This window comes from Rhinatrema bivittatum, chromosome 4, assembly GCF_901001135.1.
Source record: "Rhinatrema bivittatum chromosome 4, aRhiBiv1.1, whole genome shotgun sequence".
Taxonomy (NCBI): Eukaryota; Metazoa; Chordata; class Amphibia; order Gymnophiona; family Rhinatrematidae; genus Rhinatrema; species Rhinatrema bivittatum.
Genome location: NC_042618.1, coordinates 328,598,986 through 328,621,466, shown reverse-complemented (window position 1 = coordinate 328,621,466; position 22,481 = coordinate 328,598,986). Strand labels below are relative to the sequence as shown.

At 44.3% G+C, this 22,481-nt stretch overlaps 1 protein-coding gene across 5 annotated transcripts in view; it reads left to right on the top strand.

The window, feature by feature from the left end:
- NARF (nuclear prelamin A recognition factor) overlaps positions 1-22,481 on the top strand; it is a 94,926-nt gene that overhangs the window by 50,976 nt on the left and 21,469 nt on the right. For all 5 annotated transcript variants that reach the window (XM_029600353.1, XM_029600354.1, XM_029600351.1 and 2 more), the window contains 2 exons: positions 4,584-4,713; positions 8,104-8,176. In XM_029600353.1, coding sequence (XP_029456213.1) covers positions 4,584-4,713; positions 8,104-8,176 — 203 coding nt within the window. The remainder of the gene's footprint in view (positions 1-4,583; positions 4,714-8,103; positions 8,177-22,481) is intronic.

Below are 22,481 nucleotides of genomic sequence, written 5' to 3'. Positions count from 1 at the left end.
CCCAGGTGGTTTTCTTCATGACCATGCAGACAAAGTATCAGCCTCCGGCAGGGAACAGAGCTTAGCCATAGCTCTCCCTGCCTTCAGTCCCACTTATGGAATATCCCACTCCCAGCGAAACTATTTCTTTACTGTTCTATGGAATGAAAAGGCTTTGGGGAGCTCCCGCAGGCCTTCCCTGACAGGGAGCCCCTTTCATGGTCAGACCCCCAGCTGAGAAATTTCAACTCCCAACTGTTCTAGCACATGCAGAATCAAAGGTCACAGCTCATTCTTCCTGAACCACCTTAATCATGGCTGCCCCCGAAGGGCTTCCTCCAGGGTCATCATCTTGATCCCTGAACCCTATTGAGGGATCCTTGTCGTCAGCATCGCCACTCCAATAACCTTGAAGGTCTAGCAGATGTAGAAAAGCACTTGACCCTCCCCGAGAGTCTCGCCTGCCCACCTTAGCCTGTCGCTGGGGCCCCTATGGAGGAGCACACTTGCCTGCTGCTCCTCTTTTTGGCTAAATAAGCTTTGTGCCTTAAGACAAAGTCTGAGAATTCCTGCCACAATCTCTCCAACACAGTGGGGTTACATCACTAAATTTTGCAACGTACAGAGGGTATCTCTGTGTTCCTTGTAAAATTCGAAACATCAGTTCCCTATTTTTATTACATCTGGATAATTTTAGAGTAGCACGCCAAATGTCCCTCCAATCATCCTCATCTAATGTAAGGACTAAATCAACATTCCATCGATCAATGAGTAATGCACTAGTTTTCAGTGTTTTAATCCCATCCTGTAGGTGAATGTATAATCGAGAGATCAATTTAGTATGAAAGATAGCAGTCATTAATAACCCCTCCAATCCTGTATGCAAGTACACAATGGTACCGTCCCCTCCCAATAAATCTCTACGCAACTGCCCACAGATATATACAGTATGGGGAAGTATGCCAAATTCAGCACAGAGATCAGCAAATGATTTTAACTGCTGTCCTGCCCATATTTGATCTAAAACTTTCAGGCCCTTAACTGATCAATCTGCAGTATCTACAGACAATGGTCACTGATATGGAAGGATTACGTGTCAAAGAAGAAATAGAGGGACCTTCCACAGGAAAATCCAATAATTTATGGACTATATACCATATTTTTAAGGTATGAGATCATAATGGGACTATACCTACCCACCCTATGATATGCAGGAGAGAATGGAGCAAGGGTTGTCAGTGCACTGTGCTCCATACCGTTAACCTGATATCTCTCCAGAATTTTTAATGAAATGGGTCTGTAGGAGCTACATTGCAAGGGATCTTTCTATGGCTTAGGGACCAAAGTTATGATAGCATCTAATACATTTCCAGCTGAGACATCCGAAGTACCTAGGTAGTTAAATAATTCAGTCAACAATGGGAAACCTTCTGGTCCTGGACTCTTCTGATTCACCAGTGTACTAATAGCCCTAGTTACCTCAAAACTCATAATAGCTTCTGAAATGGAGTCTCACATCTCAGCAGGAAGTTTGAGGAGAAAGACAGATTCCAAAAATTGTAGAACCTCCCCATCTGCAACACCAGTGGATTTTTCATACAAACAAACAAAATGATGTTGAAATTCAGTAAGAATTTGAGAAATAAAGTGTAACAAGGTACCAGATAAAACTTTTAATAGCACCAATAACATGACTAGCAAGTCCATGTGCTAGTCAACCATGCCAACAAGGAACCTGGCTTATTGCCGTGTTCGTAATATTTTTGCCTCATAAACCTAAAAGTTTTCTCAATCTGTGGGATTTGTGAATTAGTTAATTCATCCCTAGCCAATTGTGATAGCCTATATGTTTTGAGACATTAATTGGATTTACATTTAATTTCAATATCTTTCATTCTTTGCAGTAGGGTAATTTGCTGAACCTGCTGTTGCTTCTTAATATGACTCGCAAAGAATATTGCTTCCCATCTCAACAGAGGATCATAATCCCCAACTTCATGGTGCATTTGAAAATCATGTAGCGCTCACTGAATCCTATCAGAAAAATCAGGGTTCTTGAGGAGGGAAAGATTCAACCTCCATCTATTACATAGATTCCTATTACTCATAAGAGAAAAAGTCAAAAATGGGATGATCTGAAACATACGGTAGAAAGCCAGAATATTGCAATTAACTACAGTGTTAAACAGGGAGGAACTGCACAAAAAAAATCAATGTGACTATATGTGCAATGCCTAACAGAGTAGAAGGTATAATCCCAACTACTTAAGTAGTTAACCCGCTATATCCCTGACATCGTAATATTAAATAATATTTTTAAGGCTCCCTGGGACCTGGGTAACATTCGTAGCTATACCAGATCTATCTACAGCAGAATTAAGACACAGATTCCAGTCCCCACCCAAGATCATATTTAAAGAGAAAGCTTCAAGTCTAGCAAAGAGGGAAGCAAAAAATTCCTCAGAGCCACAGTTAGGATCATAAATATTAACAAACTCTTTCCATATAAAGATCCCTCAAGAATCATGAATCGGCCTTCAGGGTCCCCTAAGTCCTGCCTATGGATAGAGGCAAGTTCTTGTTCACCAATATTCAGGTCACCCTACTCTTTGTATTAGAGGAGGCAGCAAAGACAGAGCCAACCCAACCAGTGGCAGTTTGTCATGCTGCACCTTAGACATATGAGTTTGGGCCTCCTATTTGTGAGATGATCAAGAGCTGCTTTGGACTCTGCTCAGATTTTCTCTTTTTTCACAGAGATTTCTTGCTGAGTTTGTTGCTCAAACCCTGAACACACTATGCTTAGTGTGGCTAAAGGTCAATTTTAAGTTAAGCATCCTGCTTCTTTTCCCCCTGTATCCAATTCAAGAGATACTGGATATAAAGAAGGTAAATATGTCTCTCAAGGTTCCCCATTTCCATATGGAAATGGAGGTCCAACTCTGTCTGTCATAGTGGTGGTATGCATGGGAGAATTCTTGGCATCTCTCACCTTGACAGACGCATATCTGCAAATAGCCATTAAGCTGGAACAACAGAGATTCCTGAAGTTCATGGTGCTAAGGTAACATTTTCAGTTTCAAACCATTCCCTTCAGCTGGCAATGGTACCACATAACTTCACTAAGGTGATAGTGGTGGGGACGGCCACATTGCAGAAGGAGGGAGGTATTAGTGCATCCATATCTGGGTGACTAGCTCATTCGTGCGAAATCAGAGGACCTCTGACAATCCGTGCAAAAGCTGCCAATTCACTTGAAGCCTCAAGGATGGATGGTGAATCTAGCAACAAGCCATTTAGACCTCTTTCAAACTCTGGATTATCTGGGAGCTCAGTTTGACACGCTGGCAGAGAGATTGCTGAAATGCAGAGTCAGATTAGGCTTCTGCTAGAGCTTTTGGTGCCCAGTGTCTGGGACTATTTTCAGGTCCTGGGTTATGTGGCATCGACATTAGAATTAATGCACATATATGGCCTCTTCTCTCCTGCAGGGGACTCTTCTCTCCTGCTGGAATCCGTTATTGAAAGAGTTTCATCTTCCTCTTCCATTAGAGGAGGAAGCCAGGATAGTCTTTCATAGTGGCTTACTTACCCCAATCTCGAGCTTTTTGAGGAATTGGAGGTTCCGAATTGGGTAATAGTCACCAAGTAATAGTTGGAGGTTTTCAATCTGATCGCTTATGTTAAATATGGGAAACAAGTTTTTTCCATTGTCTTTTATTGGGCAACTTCACCTTCTTCTGGCTCGTTAGAGGGGAGGAAGTTTGCTTTGAATTTATGGTTGTTGCTGACCTCTTGGCTTGGGTACAGATAAATACTGAGGGACTACAGATAGCCTACTGGGTTATGTACAGTGTCAATGAAACATTTTCTGTCTCCATCTGCTGGCAGGGAGGCAAAACCCAGGAATCTGGACTGATCTATGGTACTACAGGAACGAAAATTAGCAGATAAGAACCAATTTTCCTCTCCAGTACAGCCTCTGTCAAAGCTGTGCTGGAAATGTAAACTACGCACAATTCACACTTCCAGCACAGCTTTGACAGACACTGCACTGAGCTCATCGGGTGTGGGTAAGTTTTTGGATGGGGGGAGAAAATTGGATCATAGAGCCCTGTACTTTTTTTTTTTTTTTTTTTTTTGTTAACTTTCCCAGCACTACTTATCCAGATATCTTTTGACAATATCTGGATAAGTAGCAAGTTGTCTGACCATACAAGGCCAGATAATTTAAACCTAAACAGCTATATTCAAACATAGCTGGTTAGGTTTTTATTATCCAGCTACATGTAGATAGATAACTTTAAGCAAGTGTATTCAGCCAGACATCTATCCAGCTAAATACATGGAACAAGTTAGCCAGCTATCTTTAGCTGGATAATTTCTCAACTAACCGGCTTGCTGAATATGAACCTCAGTTTTTAGTCTAGTAGACTTTCCTTCCAGGACCTTTCATTTCTGCATGTCTTAAATATCCTTTAAGGACTAAAAACAGATACTTCAGAGGAGCTTATCGAATGTTCAACCTAATGTGCTTGATTTTCTGCTGCAACCTGTACCATTTATACATAACATTTCTCCTTTTATTAATGCATCTCTTACAGAATCTGTCTCCTGATAAAATATTTCACGTAGTCTTGGCACCATGCTATGATAAAAAATTAGAAGCCTTGCGGGAGGACTTTTACGCTGCCTTGTATAATTCTCAGGATGTTGACTGTGTGCTCACATCAGGTAAGTAGGTTTGGATTTGCTGAAACACTGGCAATCCAGCTCAGATTTGAGGGTGGAGGGTAGAAGTAAAACAAGCAAGGAAAAGCCCTTGGTTAATCCCTGGTCAGCCATTGGCTGGTTGCTGTTTCTGGTGCTTTTCACAAGACTCGTTCACCTTGCTCACCACCCCCCCTCCCCCCCCTCGTGGTTAGGGAATTATGTATAACGGTTTGCACTAGAAAACTGCTGCAGTGTTAGAATATGATAGGATTGATATGAATAAATAAGGAGGGAATACCACATTGCTGTCTATTTAAAACCCATAAACAGTACATCTATTACATGCTTAAAATTAACAAGCATAGGACAAAAATTAACCAAATCCAAAATATACAAAAAGAAACTATTACATAATATTAAACCTAACCACATTATTTTTATAAAATAATGCAGTATAATAAGTAATGCAGTAAAATGGAGACTGTTTTCCAATGCTAGAATGAGGATACTAGTTTTTTATTTTCGCTTTCCATTGTTCATTCGCCCTTTCCAGACTGCATAACTGGGACTCTCAACAGTGAGAGAGCTTGGAGAGATGCTATATCCCAAGGCACATCCTCAGCACTGCTGATGAGCTGAGGCTGCATTGGACCCTTTATAGACTGATAGCAGATTTCTAGTTCTCTATTGCCATCTGCTGGTAGAGTGACTAAACCTATGTGTCTGTACTGGTCTGATTAGACTTAAGGAAAGAATTATAGGTAAGACCAAATTTTTCCTTAGCATTTTCTACAGGGAAAGTGGTCTTATAAGATCATGGAGGCCAATATTCAGTCACTATCTGGCTGACTTAGTTGATATATTCAGTGGTGCAGCCACACGGAATATAATTTTTTATAGTTAGCCCGATAAGTTTAACGGGCTAACTATAGGACATCCAAATAGCTGTCCGAGACTTAACTGACTAACTTAGATAAGAAGTGGAGGGAAAGTTTCATATAAACTCATTGGTGTCTCGGCACCACGGTTATGTGGTGGTATAATCATTAACTGACCCCCTCCTCCTGTGTGCAATTTTTTTTACTATAAAAGGTTTTTTTCACCTATGTAAACTCTTCCGTGAAGTGAACGTAAAACTTAATTATAAAGCCATAACAGTGCTGTGTTTAAAGAGCTAAAAATGCTCTACTTTTAAGGTATTATGGAGTAAAGTACAGACTTCCCTTTATGGTGTTGGTATGCGCTGTCCAATTTCCAACAAAAGTCCCGACACAGTCGATCAGTGTTTCAGACTATAAGTCTTTCCTCAGGGGTGTGAAACATTGTAGAGCTGCCAACTTGCTGGGAATCTGGATGAACTCCATTAGGTGTGAGCCTCTGATGAACTTGAGGTATACGACTCTTGACGGGGTGGCTCTCACTCCGTCACCGGAAGAGTGACGGAGTGAGAGCCTCTTCCGGTGATGGAGTGAGAGCCACCCCGTCAAGAGTCGTATACCTCAAGTTCATCAGAGGCTCACACCTAATGGAGTTCATCCAGATTCCCAGCAAGTTGGCAGCTCTACAATGTTTCACACCCCTGAGGAAAGACTTATAGTCTGAAACACTGATCGACTGTGTCGGGACTTTTGTTGGAAATTGGACAGCGCATACCAACACCATAAAGGGAAGTCTGAACTTTACTCCATAATACCTTAAAAGTAGAGCATTTTTAGCTCTTTAAACACAGCACTGTTATGGCTTTATAATTAAGTTTTACGTTCACTTCACGGAAGAGTTTACATAGGTGAAAAAAACCTTTTATAGTAAAAAAAAATTGCACACAGGAGGAGGGGGTCAGTTAATGATTATACCACCACATAACCGTGGTGCCGAGACACCAATGAGTTTATATGAAACTTTCCCTCCACTCCTTAACATTTTTTAAAATTATCATACAAATTATTCATTCATACCAGTATACACTGAATATAGGGTAGGTGTCATAAAATGTTGTTAAACACCAGTTCCAACAAATAATTTATAAATCGGTATTTAAGTCTTCAATATCTTTATATTCCAGCGATCGAGCAGCTGCTCCAGATTGATTATTTGTAATTTCCAATCGCTGTACCAGTGGCATTGATTTGTCTAACTTAGATAAGAGCCAGAAAAGTAGATCCGACTCAGAATACTCTCATCCTGTCCCACATGAAGTAGCAGTGGTTGAGCATGGGCAAATATTCAGACATTGCCACTTAGCTGGCTAAGGCCGGGATTTTCTAACGACGCTCAGCTCTATGAATCGCGCGGGGCAGGGGGGGCAAAGAGGGGGGTGGGCCTGCGATAGCCGGCAGCAATCGCACCTCCGCAGTGCAATCGCTGCCTGCTTTTGCACCCAATAGCGCCATCGTAAAAGGTGGTGCTATTGAGCATGAAATTGGAAGCGAAAAAGCTCCTTACCTTTTCGCTGTCCGCGCTGTCTTCACATCGTCCGCCCCGGTGCCGCCCCCAACTCCTCCCCTTCCAGTGGCTACTCCTCCCCGATCTAGCTATCGCACACCAAAAGGGACTTTTCGCGTACGCTAGCTTTAGAAAATAACCCCCTAAGTCTGACTATAATGGCTATGTGGTGCTGAATAGCAACATCATAGTCTCTTATTTCTTCCTCTCCTTCACCCCACTGCCCCCCATAACTTTTGAACTAATTCAGCCAGCTTCATTGAAATTTTCTGCCATAGTTGATCATACAGTGCTCCACCCCCAACCTCACTTCCTTCCTATGCCCTGACCACTTCCTGCGCTGCACATCTTTGTATTTTGTTATAAAGAAACAGGCCAGTTTAGTTGTAGTCTCAAGGAAGTCCGAACAAATTGTGATATCGTTGAACTACCCTGTCATTGGTTAGTAGTCATAACACATGTAAATTTCTGAGCCAGGGAAGGAAGCGAAGCATCATATGATCACAAGTAGTAAGAACAGATGACAGCAGAAAGAGACTAACCTGTTTTCCTTTCCATTTTGCAGTCTGTTAGGAAATCATTTATAAGCTAAAGGTGACTAAATCACTGTGTGGAAAAAGACAGGCTGATCCAGTCTTGATTTTACCCTCTTGCATCTATTTACCTATAGTTCGGATTTCTCTAAGAAAAATACAAGGATTGAGCATACAGGATTCAGGCTTTATCTTTTTGTGCCTCAGCTTTTTTTTTTTTTTTAATCTAGTCCATATTTGTTTTTAAAAAGGGATGCATTTTTTTAAGGTAACTAAACACATGTGAGGTTTGCTCAGTAGAAAGCATTTTCAAAAATTATCTTGGCATCAAAGAATTCCAAAATATGAAAAAGCTACATATCACGCATGCAACAAAAATGAAATTTGTCCCATCTTTTTTTTGTTTGTTTCAAAATGTATTACTTTTGATACACAGGGGAAATTGCTCAGATAATGGAACAGACCAAGATCTCCATGAAAGAAGTGGAAGAATGCCCCCTAGAGAGTCTGTAAGTAGGTCTTCCAAATTGCTCTTGTCTTGAGTGGCAGTACTGCCACTTTACTGTGTCATCCTAGCAAAATACATCATTTTTTCAAGAATCCAAGCATGGGCCTTTTCTGTCTCTGAGACTTCTTGCTTTTCTAAATTTTTGTTGTAGCACAAACTGTATTATGAAGACTTAACAGGAAAATCAAACTGGGATTTCCGACTAGGCAGTGTAGGCAACTTGTTAGGGCAATGGGCTGAAAGGGATGCCGCTGGCCTGGTAGCAGCATCCCATTGAACCAGCATTATGACATACTGTAGACTTGCTGTGGGCCCACTTCTGCTTCTTTAAAGGGGTGGATCTAATGGGATATTTGAAGATCACCCTACCTTGGAAGAGAAGGAGATGCTCCTTTCACCACAGCAATTCTTTACTCCCTGTAGAGGGATGACACGAGCACACCTAGGGGTAAGTCAACTAAAATGCAGATTAGGAAAATTTGCAGTATACTGGAAACACAGGAGCCGATAGCTATAAACTACTCCATGCAAGTCACTTTCTAATATGGGCTAGTTTCTGTGGTAAAATGAATATAAATAGTAATCATGTCATGAATGACTAAATGTCAAATAAACCCATAAGGGAGTATTAATTAAAAGGAGAAGCTACATAGGAAGTGTCTGAGGAATACCAGGTTCTGCTCTTAAAGTCACTGGATCTAGTTTGGTTTGGTTTCCTATCTAATACTCATGAAACTTTTCAAGACTAGCATTCAGTATTAAATTCTGGTGTTAGATCAGGTGGTGGTATGACTGGCAAATGAACTTCTTCAGCAGCCCATGTAGTGCATCTGAGTCACCAGATAAATGCTGAACCAGTCGCAACCTTTGAAGTGGTTAGTATTGGATGCATCCAAAATGTTCTCAGGAAGCAGGATGGTCTTCAGTACAAGTTTCAGCTTGAATATGAATCATCCATGCTTCTCTTTAAATGTAATCGCCACTCTTATGTCATTCTCCTCACTTAGCAGCTACTACTACTACTCCACTTAGATGCTGACTTAAAAATATCAGGCCTCATTTATCCACTTTTTTCCTTATGCTGCGCCTGTAAGAAAAAACTTGGATTAATTAGTCTGTCTTCCTCAACATTAGTTATTAATATAACTAGTATTTCCCTGTATGTACCCGGATCAGTCCAGAACTCCTGGGTTAATTCATCCCTGCCAGCAGGTGGAGACAGATAAAGCCCTGGTGCCACCTGCAGTAGCTCAGTATTTATCTGTCTCCAGCAGATGGCTGGTGCATTAACCTGCAGGGATTTTCTTTTTACCCTTGCTGTTTTTTCCTTTTAGATTTTTCTTTGTGGGTGAGCCTTCCTCCCAGGGGATTGGTTCCTTGAGGAACCCTTCTCTGTTCGGTTAAGGTGGACCGGTCGAGGTCCAAGTTGTACCGTGGGGTGTAAATCTGGTGGTCCAGATCCCTCCCTCATGAGGCCGGCCTTTTTTCCTTTGGTCGGAGGATTTCTCTCCCTTTATTTCAGCAGCTGTGTTGAGCTGGATAGCTCTGGGAGAGAAGCTCTGTTTTTGTGTTTGTTAACTTTTTTTTTTAAACTTAAAATTTGTAACAAGCAGGAAGTCGGCTGACGGTAAGGCTCCGGGGTGTCTCTCCGCTGTTCCCTATATAGGGGGCCGGCTGGTGGATTTTTACGGGGAGTGGACCAAAATCACACAGGATCAGTGGGTACTCTCAGTGATAAGAGACGGTTACGCTTTAGAATTTGCACACTCCGTTCCCGACCTCTTCTTTAGTCTCCCCTTGCGGGTTTTCAATAAAGCGCTGAGCGGTTGAGAGACGTTGCGAAGGTTGCGCGAGTTGGGAGCGGTGATTCCGGTACCGCCTTGCGAACAGGGCAGGGGTCGCTACTCCATCTATTTCGTTGTCCCGAAAAAGGAGGGGACGTTTCGCACCATTTTGGACCTCAAATCGGTCAACAGGTCCTTACATATCCCACGTTTTTGAATGGAAATGCTCCATTCGGTGATAGTGGCGATCCGTTCTCGGCGTATTTGGCATCCCTAGATCTGATGGAGGCATACTTGCATATCCCAATTTGTCCAGCACATCAGCAATTTCTCCGGTTCATGGTGTTGGGTCAACATTTCCAATTCCAAGCTTTGCCTTTAGGGCTAACGACGGCTCCCTGCACATTCACCAAGGTGATGATGGTGGTGGCGGTGGCTCTTCGACGCGAAGGGGTATTGGTACACCCTTATCTCGACGATTGGCTAATTCGGGAAAAGTCGTTGGAGGGTTGCCGTGCGTCAGTTCAGAAAGTAGTTCACCTGTTGGAGTCTCTCGGCTGGCTGGTGACCGGACAAAGAGTCACTTAGAGCCGTCCCAAGTACTCGAATACCTCAGCACTCGTTTTGACATGAGCCAAGGCAGGGTGTTTCTCACACAGGAGAGGATGCTCAAACTTCAGTCTCAGGTTCGCCGCTTATTGGCATTGAAAATTCCACGAGCCTGGGATTTCCTACAGGTTCTGGGTTCAATGGCTTCCACCCTAGCATTGGTACCATGGGCCTTCGTGCTTATGTGTCCACTTCAGAGGACTCTGTTGGACAAATGGAATCCTCTGTCGCAGGCTTTTCATTTACCGGTTTTGCTGGATGTGTCAGCGCGGAACAGTCTGGAAGACTGTAGACTCCATGATAATCTACAGCGTGGAATCAGCCTAGAGGTTCTGGAGTGGGTGGTTCTCACTACCAACGCCAGTCTCTCTGGTTGGGGAGCGGTCTGCGAGCAAGTCAGCCCAGGGTACTTGGTCGGTGATGGAAGCCTCGTGGCCAATCAATCGGTTGGAGACCAGAGTGATACGGCTGGCACTTCAAACCTTTCTTCCCCTTGTTCAGGGACGTTCGGTCAGAGTTCTGTCAGACAACGCCACAACGGTTGTGTACATCAATTGCCAAGGCGGGATCAAGAGTCAAGGGGTAGTGATGGAAGCGCAAGAGTTGTTTCAGTGGGCCGAAAGGCACTTGATTCAGCTGGCGGCCTCTCATATCGCAGAGGTCGACCACGTTCAGGCTGATTTTTTTTTTTTCAGTCGTCAAACCTTAGATCCAGGCGAGTGGGAGTTGGCGGAGTCCGGAGACGGTGGGGCCATCCCCATGTCGATTTGATGGCGACTCGGCCTAATGCGAAAGCTCCTCGGTTCTTCAGTCGCAGGAGAGAGTACGGGGCCGAGGGTGTCGATGCTCTAGTTGTGCCTTGGCCTCTGAAAGTCTTACGGTATGTATTCCCGCCATGGCCGCTGGTGCGCAAAGTATTGCGCAGAATAGAGAAGCAGCCAGGAAAGGTGATCCTGGTAGCTCCAGAGTGGCCGCGTCGGTTGTGGTTCGCGGATCTCGTCAATCTAGTGGTGGACGTACCGTTGAGCCTGAGTCACCTCTCGGAACTGCTTAGTCAAGGTCCCGTATTTTCCGATCAGGCAGATCACTTTTGTCTAGCGGCTTGGCTTTTGAGAGGCGTCGCTTGCGAAGGAGAGGATACCCAGAACCGGTGATTACTACACTTTTACAGGCTCGGCGGCAATCCACTTCCCTCTCATATGTTCGGGTCTGGAAAGTGTTTGAAACTTGGTGTTCTGAACAAGGGGTTATTGCGGTTCAGGCCTCGATATCTCACATCTTGTCTTTTCTACAAGAGGGTTTAGCTAAGGGTCTTGCCTTTAATTCCCTTAAGGTGCAGGTAGTGGCACTTGTTTGCTTACAAGACAAAATTGAGGGTTATTCCCTGTCTTCTCACCCGGACGTGCTGTGGTTTCTTCGGGGATTTAAGAATTTGAGGCCTCCGGTGTGGAAAATTTGCCCTCCCTGGACCCTTAATCTGGTTCTGCGAGTATTGTGTGATGCTTCATTTGAACCTATTTGGAGAGCGACTCTTAAAGATTTGACTCTCAAGGTGGTGTTCTTGTTAGCCATTTGTTCCGCTAGGAGGATCTCAGAATTGCAGGCCTTGTCGTGTAGGGATCCATTTCTTCAAATATCTGATTCAGGTATTACATTGCGTACGGTTCCTTCATTTGTCCCAAAGGTAGTGTCTGCCTTTCATGTTAATCAGACTATCGAGCTCCCAGCGTTTACAGACTTGGATGCTTCTACGCAGCATGCTTGGGAGCTTAGGATGTTAGATGTCCGCAGAACCTTGCTTCGTTATCTCAAGGTTACTAATTAATTCAGAAGATCGGATCATCTGTTTGTTATGGAGCGGGCCAAAAACGGGTACCAAGGCCTCCAAAACAACAATTGCCAGGTGGCTTAAGGAGGCTATTGGGTCAGCATACATTCTCAAGGGCTGCCAGGTTCCTGACTGTTTGCGAGCTCATTCGATGTGGGCTCAGGCTGCTTCACAGGTGGAGGCGCAGTTGGTATCTCTGCAAGAAATTTGCAGAGCAGCGACTTGGAAGTCGCTGCATACGTTTGCAAGGCATTACAGGTTGGATTTGGGATTTTCGGATTCCAGATCTTTTGGTGAAGGTGTCTTGCGAGCGGGACTCTCCAGGTCCCACCCTCTCTAGGAGGCTTTGGTACATCCCAGGAGTTCTGGACTGATCCGGGTATGTACAGGGAAAAGAAAATTGGTTCTTACCTGATAATTTTCGTTCCTGTAGTACCAACGGGTCAGTCCAGAACCCACCCGGGTTAGAAGGGAGAGTCATCTGCTCAGCTATAACTTTGTCAGCAAACTTCTGTTCTTTGTTGTAAACTTAATACACTTTATTCAAGTTATTTGTGACTTTTTTTTTTTTTTAGTCAGTTATTGTGCATAGTGTTGTTTTCAGCTTGGGTACAGATCAATACTGAGCTACTGCAAGTGGCACCAGAGGTTTTCAAGCAGTGTCAGCGAGGCTTTAATCTGTCTCCGTCTGCTGGCAGGGATGAATTAACCCAGGATTTCTGGACTGATCCGTTGGTACTACAGGAACGAAAATTATCAGGTAAGAACCAATTTTCTTTTAATGTGTTTTTTAAACACTAATGGAGTTATCAAACTAACTGCCCAGCTCATTTGGTCACACAAAATATTTTATAGTAGGTGCCTCTTGTAACAGAGGGTCAGTAGATGTTAGGCTCTCCAGCAAAATGAAGAAATTCTTTACACACTTTCACTTGCCAAAATCCAATACAGTGGATGTGGCTCCCAAAACAATCTTTTTACTTGAAGAAAATATTTACTGTCTCTTTCCAGCTCATTCAGAAAGGCAGATAACACAAGTTCAGTTGCAGTTTTCCTAGGAATTAAATATTTTCAGTAGATATCAGCAACAATTAAATACATTTTTCTCTTCCCCATTTACTGTGCTCCAAACCTCAAAATTGTTGGTGTAACAAAAGCCTCTGAATATGGACGGGAAATATCTTGGGTCAGAGCAAATAAGTCCTGTACAGGGCCTTGCCCAAATTGTTTTCAGTCTGACACCATTTCCAGTTCTCTAGGACTGCTAATACTTCTCCTACCCTGGAGAAGTTGATGGTTTCCTTAAATCCAAACACAAATGTTCTCTATTTCATGGTTCTCGGACACATGCCCCCAGGAATGTCTAGATGGAGATCTGAAGCCAGAGTCCTTCAGTAGACCTTTTACAGCTTCGGTCTTCCTCCTAATTCACCTGGTGTAGTAGTGAGGCCAAGTAGAGGTTTTTCCCAGCCCTTTACCACCACTTTTCCCCTTCATACTAGGGAAACTGGAACTTGCACAAACCACAATATTTTCCTCTCTGCACTGAAACATATTTTACACTAGAGAATGTAATTGCACATGTAACCCTGGGGCACATAAAATAAAAGGGATCTAATGCTGGTTTTTGTGCTCCTGATACCAGTGCATGTGGGTTGTTATGTTTACAAAAAAATACTTTGGGTAAATGGTAGACTGGAGCTGGCTCAGAGGGAAGGGGCACTATTTTCTCCTGCTGGATAGGTAAAATGCCCTCCCATCTGATTGCACCACTACAATCTTTGGATGCTGGCACTTGCACCTTGAACCCACAATTCTGGGTTTAAGCAAATAGTCTCACTCCATAGATTATATTTCAGAGTTACAAACTTTTATTCTGAGATAACAGCAGTCCACTCACAATAAAAATCACCACAAAGGGGTAAGTCAGGATTCAAGCAGAGAAGCAGCAGCAACAAAATACACCGCTTCCTCTCTCTAGCATTTAGATCTTAATCTCCGAACAAGTCTGTTTAGTTGTGAGTATTGTTGAGATTATGGAAGAATACCATCTCACTGAATTCTTGTCAGAGGAAACTAGATAAGGTCACAAGATCTCCCTTTATTTATTTGTTTATTTAATTCTATTTATATCCCATGCCCTCCAAGGTTTAGGGCGGGTAACAACAATACATACATAAAAATTTAAAATAGGATGCATACATATGATAAAATAATAAAGATAAACAAAGTAACTAAAATGTAATGTATATACTTAATTGGAGGCCTAAATAAAATTGAGGGAAAAGATTTAACAAATTGAATTAAAAATAAAAATAAATAATATAGTATATGAATTAAAAAAAACCATAAAACTGGTTATGGTGAATTATTGAGTGCATTGGTTGGGGAAAACATGAAGGAACAAATGGTGCTTGAGGGCTTTTTTGAAGGCTTTCTTGTCACTAATGAAGTGTATCTCTGGAGGGATGGTGTTCCATAAAATGGGGCCTGCTATGGAGAAAGCTCATTCTCTGATAGTGACCAATCTTGTAGTTTTTGGCAAAGGGATTTGCAAAAATAATTTATTTTTTGTCCTAAGGGTTTCTGCAAGGTGTGTAAATGTGTAGTGATGCGGAGAGCCAGGAGGTGTTATTGCTGTAGATGAGACTGTGAATAATTGATAAAATGGCGCATCCAATATAAAACTTTTCCTGTCGATAGCAGGCTAAATTAGCCATGCTTCTGGGAGCGTGCATGCGACCCCTGTAGGCAGAGATTTTCTCTCGGTAGTCACAGAGCTTTGAACTCTGTGCGACTGTGCGGTCGTCTTCCCGCGCGATTCCGTGCCCTCCTCCTCAGTCTCTTTTTTTTCTGTGTGCCGTCCGCACACGGGGATTTTTCTCTCTCAGGATTTTTGTGATTTTTGCCTACAATGGCTCCAAAACCGTATGGCTTCAAATACTGCCAGTGCAGTAAAGTTATGTCCATCTGTGATGGACATAACTATTGCTATATCTGCCTTGGGCTGGACCATGACCAGTCCTCCTGCCGGGACTGTGGTCGGATGTCCCCCCCCGAGCGCAGCGACAATGCACTGAAAAAATGGTGCAACTCAAGACATCGGGCTCCTATGTCCCGACGCAGTCGACCCATACCTCCACGGGTCCAGTGAAGAAAAAAGCGTCGACCAAGAAGAGGGCATCCTCACTAGGCCCGTGAGGCCCACCCAGTGCCTTTCCAGTCATTGGGCCCAGGTTAACACAACCTCCAGCGCCTATTCAGAAACCCCAAGGATCGGGTAATTTATCTCCTCAGTGGGGAGAACCACCAGATGCGTCGGGCGGGAAACAGCGCTGAAGTCATCAAAGCATACGATGCGTCTGGCGCATATGACGCACTCTAGCCATAAGAAGCATTCATCGCATCCTAAACACACAGAGCATTCCAAACACCATGCTCCTGCAACACCATCGACGCATTCGGAATGCTCAGGACATTCAACACCGAAAACAACCGTGAGAAAGTCCTGATGTTGATGTGGAACTACTATCAGACCCTGAAACCCATCCTCTAAGGGTCCTTCAAGAAGTGGAGATTCCTTCTACTCTGACTTGTCTTCTGTATCCAAAAGGAAAAGACTACCACCTCAACTGCAGGAACCCCTACTTAAGAGGCATAGACCATCTCCCATGATACCGCCAGGTCCTCAGTTGGGTCGTACAGGGGTGCAAGACATTCTACTTGGAGCATTGCCTACAAGACCCCCAGTCAATAGAGGACAAACTCCTCCACCGCCTGGCACTCTGGCATCTAAGGCCATGCTCCAAACCTCACAAGCTCTAAGTTCTCTTCTTTTTTTTGCAGACTTAGAGTCCATGGAGACGAGGGTCAAGCAACCAACTGCTTCCCCATCTACTTCGCCCCCGATTGCTTCCCTCCTAGGCCTGGGGACACGGTGAATCCTCCTTCTCCAGCTTCCGTTCACTCGCACAGCCTGGATTCAGAGATATCTGTTTCTTCTCCAAGTTCCTCTACGGGTATGCCCTCGGATCCACTAGAAGGATTACCGGAACCATACTCATCGCCAGAAGATCTGTCTTAGATGCAAAATTTATCGAAAAGGTGGGACATCTACTCAAGATGGAAACGGGGAAAATCCCAAACCCACGATCTGAAGGCAAATTGAAAATCTTTGAAATGCTACCGGAACTGACAGCCCAAACCACCACACCTAGTTCTGGACGGGGTACTTAACAAGATGTGGGAATCCCCTTTCTCAACCCTCCCTGTGTCACGAAAAACAGACTTAAAATTTCGCATGAGGTCTACGCGTCTGCCCAATTACCTCATATTTCCATTGTGGTAGAATCTGCGATGGCAAAAGCCAAAAGATCCAAACTACACACCAATGTGCCACCAGGCAAAGACCACAGATACTTGGGCAAAAAAATTATCACACTGCTATGTTATCTTCAACAATTCACCACCATCAATTTTACATAACCTGTACGAGTGTTTGCAAACCTTACGACTGGCCTGTCTCTTGGCCCAGGAAACCTTGCCACAACCCTTCCTAGATATGGAAGAAGGCTTATGTCATTTGCTAAGAAGTATTTATAAGGCTTTCAAAACCTCTGCTAGGACATCTTCGGCGGCAATCGCAGCCAAATGCCTTGCCTGATTATGGGCAAGTGCAATTAGAGACTATGCCCACGAAAAGCTAGCGGACATACCGTGCAAGGGAGATAATTTATTCGGGGACAAGTTTGGCAAAAACAGTTTCACATCTAAAGGAACAAAGCAGTGCTGTCCCTTACATCCCCCTCAGAAAATCACACTACATCTAGAAGGTACTACCCTTCTTACAAGCGAGGGTCGTATCCAAGAGGCCAATTCCGACCTTTTCATCCATACCAGTCGCAACAGTACACCCAGCCGAGACCTTCAGGCCAACCCCAACTGCCTCGCTCACGTCCACACCAGCAGAGACAACCCAGACAAAGCTCGACAACTCCTCAGAAGCCGCTTCCAAATTTTTGAAACTTGCCAAGCCATCCCCCACCGCTTTCCATAGGAGGACGACTCTCAGTTCTACAACGCTTGGGAGTCAACCACCTCAGATCATTGGGTTCTCGAGATAATTCGAGATGGTTATCACTTCAACTTCATAAACTCCCCACCGCTTCCTCATGTAGCCCCTCTTCGAGGGGCAACAATCCAGTTATCATCCCTTCAAGCGGAAGTCTCAGATCTTTTACTTCAGAGACCGTCCAGGAGATTCCACACCAACAATGGGGTCAAGGATTCTATTCCCAAAACTTCCTCATTCCAAAGAAGTCGGGCGGACTTTGCCGCATCCTAGACTTACGGAACCTCAACAAACACATTCAGAAAGAAAAGTTCAAAATGACCTCTCTCAAAAACATCTTCCCTCTCCTACAACCCAATGACTGGATGTGTTCCATCGATCTGAAGGAGGCATACTCACATGCACCCATCTGTTTTTTAATCCAGGACAGCCACTACCAATACAAGGTCCTGCCATTTGGCCTTTCCTCAGCCCAGAGAGTGTTTATGAAATGTCTAGCGGTGGCTCATCTCAGACAACTGTCAATCCAAATCTTCCCCTATCTGGACGACTGGCTATTAGTAGCCTCGGATCCCAATACTCTGAAAGCACACACAGTACACACGATGAATTGTCTACAAAACCTGGGTTTCCTAATAAATTACGAGAAATCGCACCTACAACCTACCTAGTCACTACAGTTCATTGGAGCCCTGATCAATACGGTAGCGGGGAGGGCTTACCTACCACAAGACAGACTCCTGACTCTCTCCTGCCTAGCACAACGCTTGCGCAGCCAATGTCATTCCTCTGCACATCAGGTACTTCAGCTTTTGGGTCATATAGCGGCAGCTATTCATGTCGTGCCTCACACGAGACTACAAATGGGTCGCTTACAATGGGGCCTCAAACAACAATGGACGCAATTCCTACAAATGCTAACAAGCAAAGTAATGCTAACCAAACCAATGATCGACATTCAATGGTGACTTTCTCCCACCAACCTGTCCATGGGAACTCTTGGGTTCCTCCTCACCAGCTAATACTCACAACAGATGCCTCCAGGAAGGGTTGGGGAGTGTTAGCGCTCACCCCGCCAAGGGGTGGGGGGGCAGAGTTAGTAATCTATTATTGATCAGCTCCCCCAGAGGGGAGGAGCTGGCAATCTGATGTAGATCACCCCGCCAGGGAGGCGGAGTTAGCAGTCTGATATGGATCTGCTTCCTCAGAGGGGAATAGTCAGCAGAGTGATGTACTCCGTAGATGGAGTTAATGATCTGTTGTGGGTTGGCTCCCACAGAGTGGCAGTCTGTATGATACCACTCTAATAGTGTAAGGAATTAACAATGAATGGAAAGTGGTGAATCCTTGGGCCGATGGCAGATGACAGCGCCCCCAGGAGGATATCCTGAGAGGGGCCACCGGCTAGGCTGGAGTATGGAGACAAACACATAGTGCTTTATTAGACAGGAAGTAGAAGCACCAGAGGTGGCAGTAGTGGGTTGATGTGCCCGGCAGGGCTGAAGTCTCTCAGATACTGAACTGTGATCTCTGGGTTGCTGAGCTGTAGAGAGAGACTATAGGTAGTGAGTAGACAGGGTATGCTGGATACATAACCAGTAGAAGATGGTACACTCACAATTGTAGATATCTTGTAATTGCTTCAGTGCAACAGAGTCTTTAGTATATTCAGGAACAGGAGCCGTAGGCAAGTACTAATTCCTATATGCAGTCTGGAATAAAAACTCACAATATCTGTGTATGAGGTGGCTTCTGTAATAGAAGAGAGTCTTTGGAAGGTTTTAGGAACATAGGCCCTCGTGGAGCAAGTACCGGTTCCTATCTGCAATGACAACTCACGATCTCCGTACCTGCGATAACGTCTTAGACAGAAAGGAGTCTTCAGAGATTAGGAACATAAGACCTCATATAACGATTACCGATTCCTATCTGTAATAGAACTCACAGTGTTCATGTCTGCAATCGCTTCCAGGCATTAAGGAGTCTTCTGAGCATTCAGGGACATAGGCCCTCGAGGAGCAAATACCGGATCCCGTCTTAGCAGTCTGAAATCAAGAAGAGAGAGCGGGGCCCCCGAGGAGCGGGTACCCCTTAGTAGGTTTGTGGAGGCAGAGCAGCAGAGAGAAATTTCCCCATGCTAACTCAATTCGTAGTAGCAAACAAAGACCATTTAAGTTGGAAGTGGATGACGTCAGTATGGGGGAACGCCCCCGAGGTTTGCGCCCTTGCCGGTACAAACTCTGGAGCGCACGCGCGCGCCCTTACGTCATCAGGAACATGGCGGATCCGCAGCATCAGGCCAGCCCGGGGATTCCGGGGAGAAGGGGTGAGGAGAAGCCGTGGCAGCATCTGTCCGTCAGAGCCGAAGAGAGTCGCCACAAAGGTAGAGAGGGTGGAGCGAGGGCGAGAACAAGCATGAACGCAACAGGGAGCTCACCTGGCTGATCTCAAGACACAAGGCTTGTGGTCTCTCGAGGAATCCAAATACCAAATCAACCTCCTAGAACTCCGAGCAATCTGGACAGCCCTACAGACCTTCTCTGCTCAGGTCAGAGGGAAACACCTCATGGTGTACAGACAACCAAGTCGCTATGTTTTACATAAACAAGGAAGGAGGGTCCGGTTCATGGACACTCTGTCGGGAAGCAATTTGGATACTCCATTGGGCAGAGACAGCCAATGTATCCCTCTAGGCCACCTACTTGCCGGGTCTGGCAGCGGATCGCCTAAGCAGGGCTTTTCACCCACACGAATGGACTTTAAATCGAGAGGTAGCCCTCACCATCTTTCAAAAGTGGGGCTTCCCAACAATTGATCTTTTTTGCCACAGAAGAAAACCGGCAAACTCAAATCTTTTGCTCCATCTACCCCAGCAAGATTCGGTGCGCTCCAGACGCCTTCCTCATTCCATGGATGGAGGGCTTGCTCTGTGCCTACCCATATCATGGACCATTCAGAAATGTATTCAAGACATAGCGTTCATTATTCTCATAGCTCCAGCTTGGCCGAGACAACCATGGTATGCGTATCTTATCCGGCTTTCCATAGCCTCACCTGACCAACAGCTCCTCACACAGGAAGGAGGTTCACTCCATCCGATGCATCACTCCCTCCACCTGATGACGTGAAGATTGAAAGGCAGATATTAAAACACCTTGGCCTTCCTTTCCATGTGGAAATTATACTTATTGCCTCAAGGCATGTCTCTGAGATGCCAATTAAGTCTGTCATCATTCACTGCTATACATTCTAATTCTCCCATCTTACTTCTTAGACTTCTGGCATTAGCATACAAACATTTCAAAGTTTGATTTTGTTTGTATTTTCATTCTGCTTCTTAATTGATAGGGATAAGTTAGAAATTTTTTAGCTCAGGTGAGTTTTTAGTTACAGGCACTTGGACTACTTTTCTTATTATTGGAACCTCACTGTCTAATTCTAATGCATCATTAGTTTTTGGGTACTTGCCAGGTTCTTATGGCCTGGATTGGCTACTGTTTGAAACAGGATGCTGGGCTTGATGGACCCTTGGTCTGACCCAGTATGGCATGTTCTTATGTTCAACCAGACGCAACTATGAAGGGAAATGGCATCGCCACTCCGAATGGTGCAGATCACAGAAACTTGATCCGTTCTCCTCTACCACTACAGATCTTCTGGTGTACCTCCACACTCTCTACCAGAATGGTCTAGCTACCATATCAGTTAGGGTGCACATCAGTGCTATTGCAACCTTTCATCACCCCCACAGTGGCCTTCCCATTTCTAATCACCCTCTGGCTTCCAGATTCATGCGAGGCATGCTTCACTTCTGGCCACCAGTGTCAAAGTCACCTGTACCGTGAGACCTTAACATTATCCTGGAACAACTAATAATGCCTCCTTTCGAGCCTTTAGAAACTTGCCACAAAAAATAACTGACCTGGAAAGTGGTATTTCTAGTGGCGATCACATCTACTAGAAGAGTGAGCGAACTCAAAGCTTTAGCTCACTACGCCTCTTACTTGGAATTTTACCACAACAAAGTTACCCTTCAACCTCACCCCACCTTCTTGCCCAAGGTGGTGTCCACTTTCCATCTCAATCAAACCATAACCTTACCGACCTTCGTGCCGAAGCCCCATCACAATGAGCGAGACCGCCTCTTGCACTCACTGGACTGTAAACGGGCTCTAGCTTACTATAAACGGGAGAACTCAATCTCCTTCCAGACTTTCTCAGCTCTTCCTCTCTTTTAACCCCAGTGCTCCTGGTCAACCCGTCTCCAAGAGAACTATTGCCAGCGGGCTATCGCAATGCATTGTTTTGCTACGAAAAGCGCTCTATTACACTAGATAAAAAGCTTCATGCGCACCAGATACGGGCCACAGCAGCATCAGTCGCCCACCTCAAGAAGGTGGGATGCAGCTGCACGCTTGCTAACTAACACGCACCGCTACGAACACATTACTCCAGCTCTACAATTCCTGCACTGGCTTCCGATCTTATCTAGGATAACATTCAAAGCACTCTCCCTTATTCACAAGACATTACATAACCAAGACTTGCATTGGTTATCCGAGTTCTTTACATTCCATACTTCAGACAGACCAATTAGAAAAACGCACCAGGCTAAGCTAACTACTCCAACGCTTAAACAGATAAAATATGTCTCAACGAGAGAACGAACATTCACAATAGCTGGAATCAACTTGTGGAACAAACTGCCCACTGATCTGCGCCTGGAACCCTGCCACAAGAAATTTAAACAGAACTTAAAAACATGGCTGTTTAAACAAACCTACAATCTGTGATCCTGTCCCTTCTGTAAAATTATAATATGACATTTATATAATTTATCTTCCCATTCCAGTCTATCTATTATATAATAACATTAAACACACTTTGGCGACTGTTTTCTTGCAATATTATTAATATTGTTATTTAGCTATTATCTAATTCTGACTTTGTAAGATCTGTACTGTTAATAATATACCATTAATTTGATTCTCTGGTTCCTTACACCCCTGTCAAT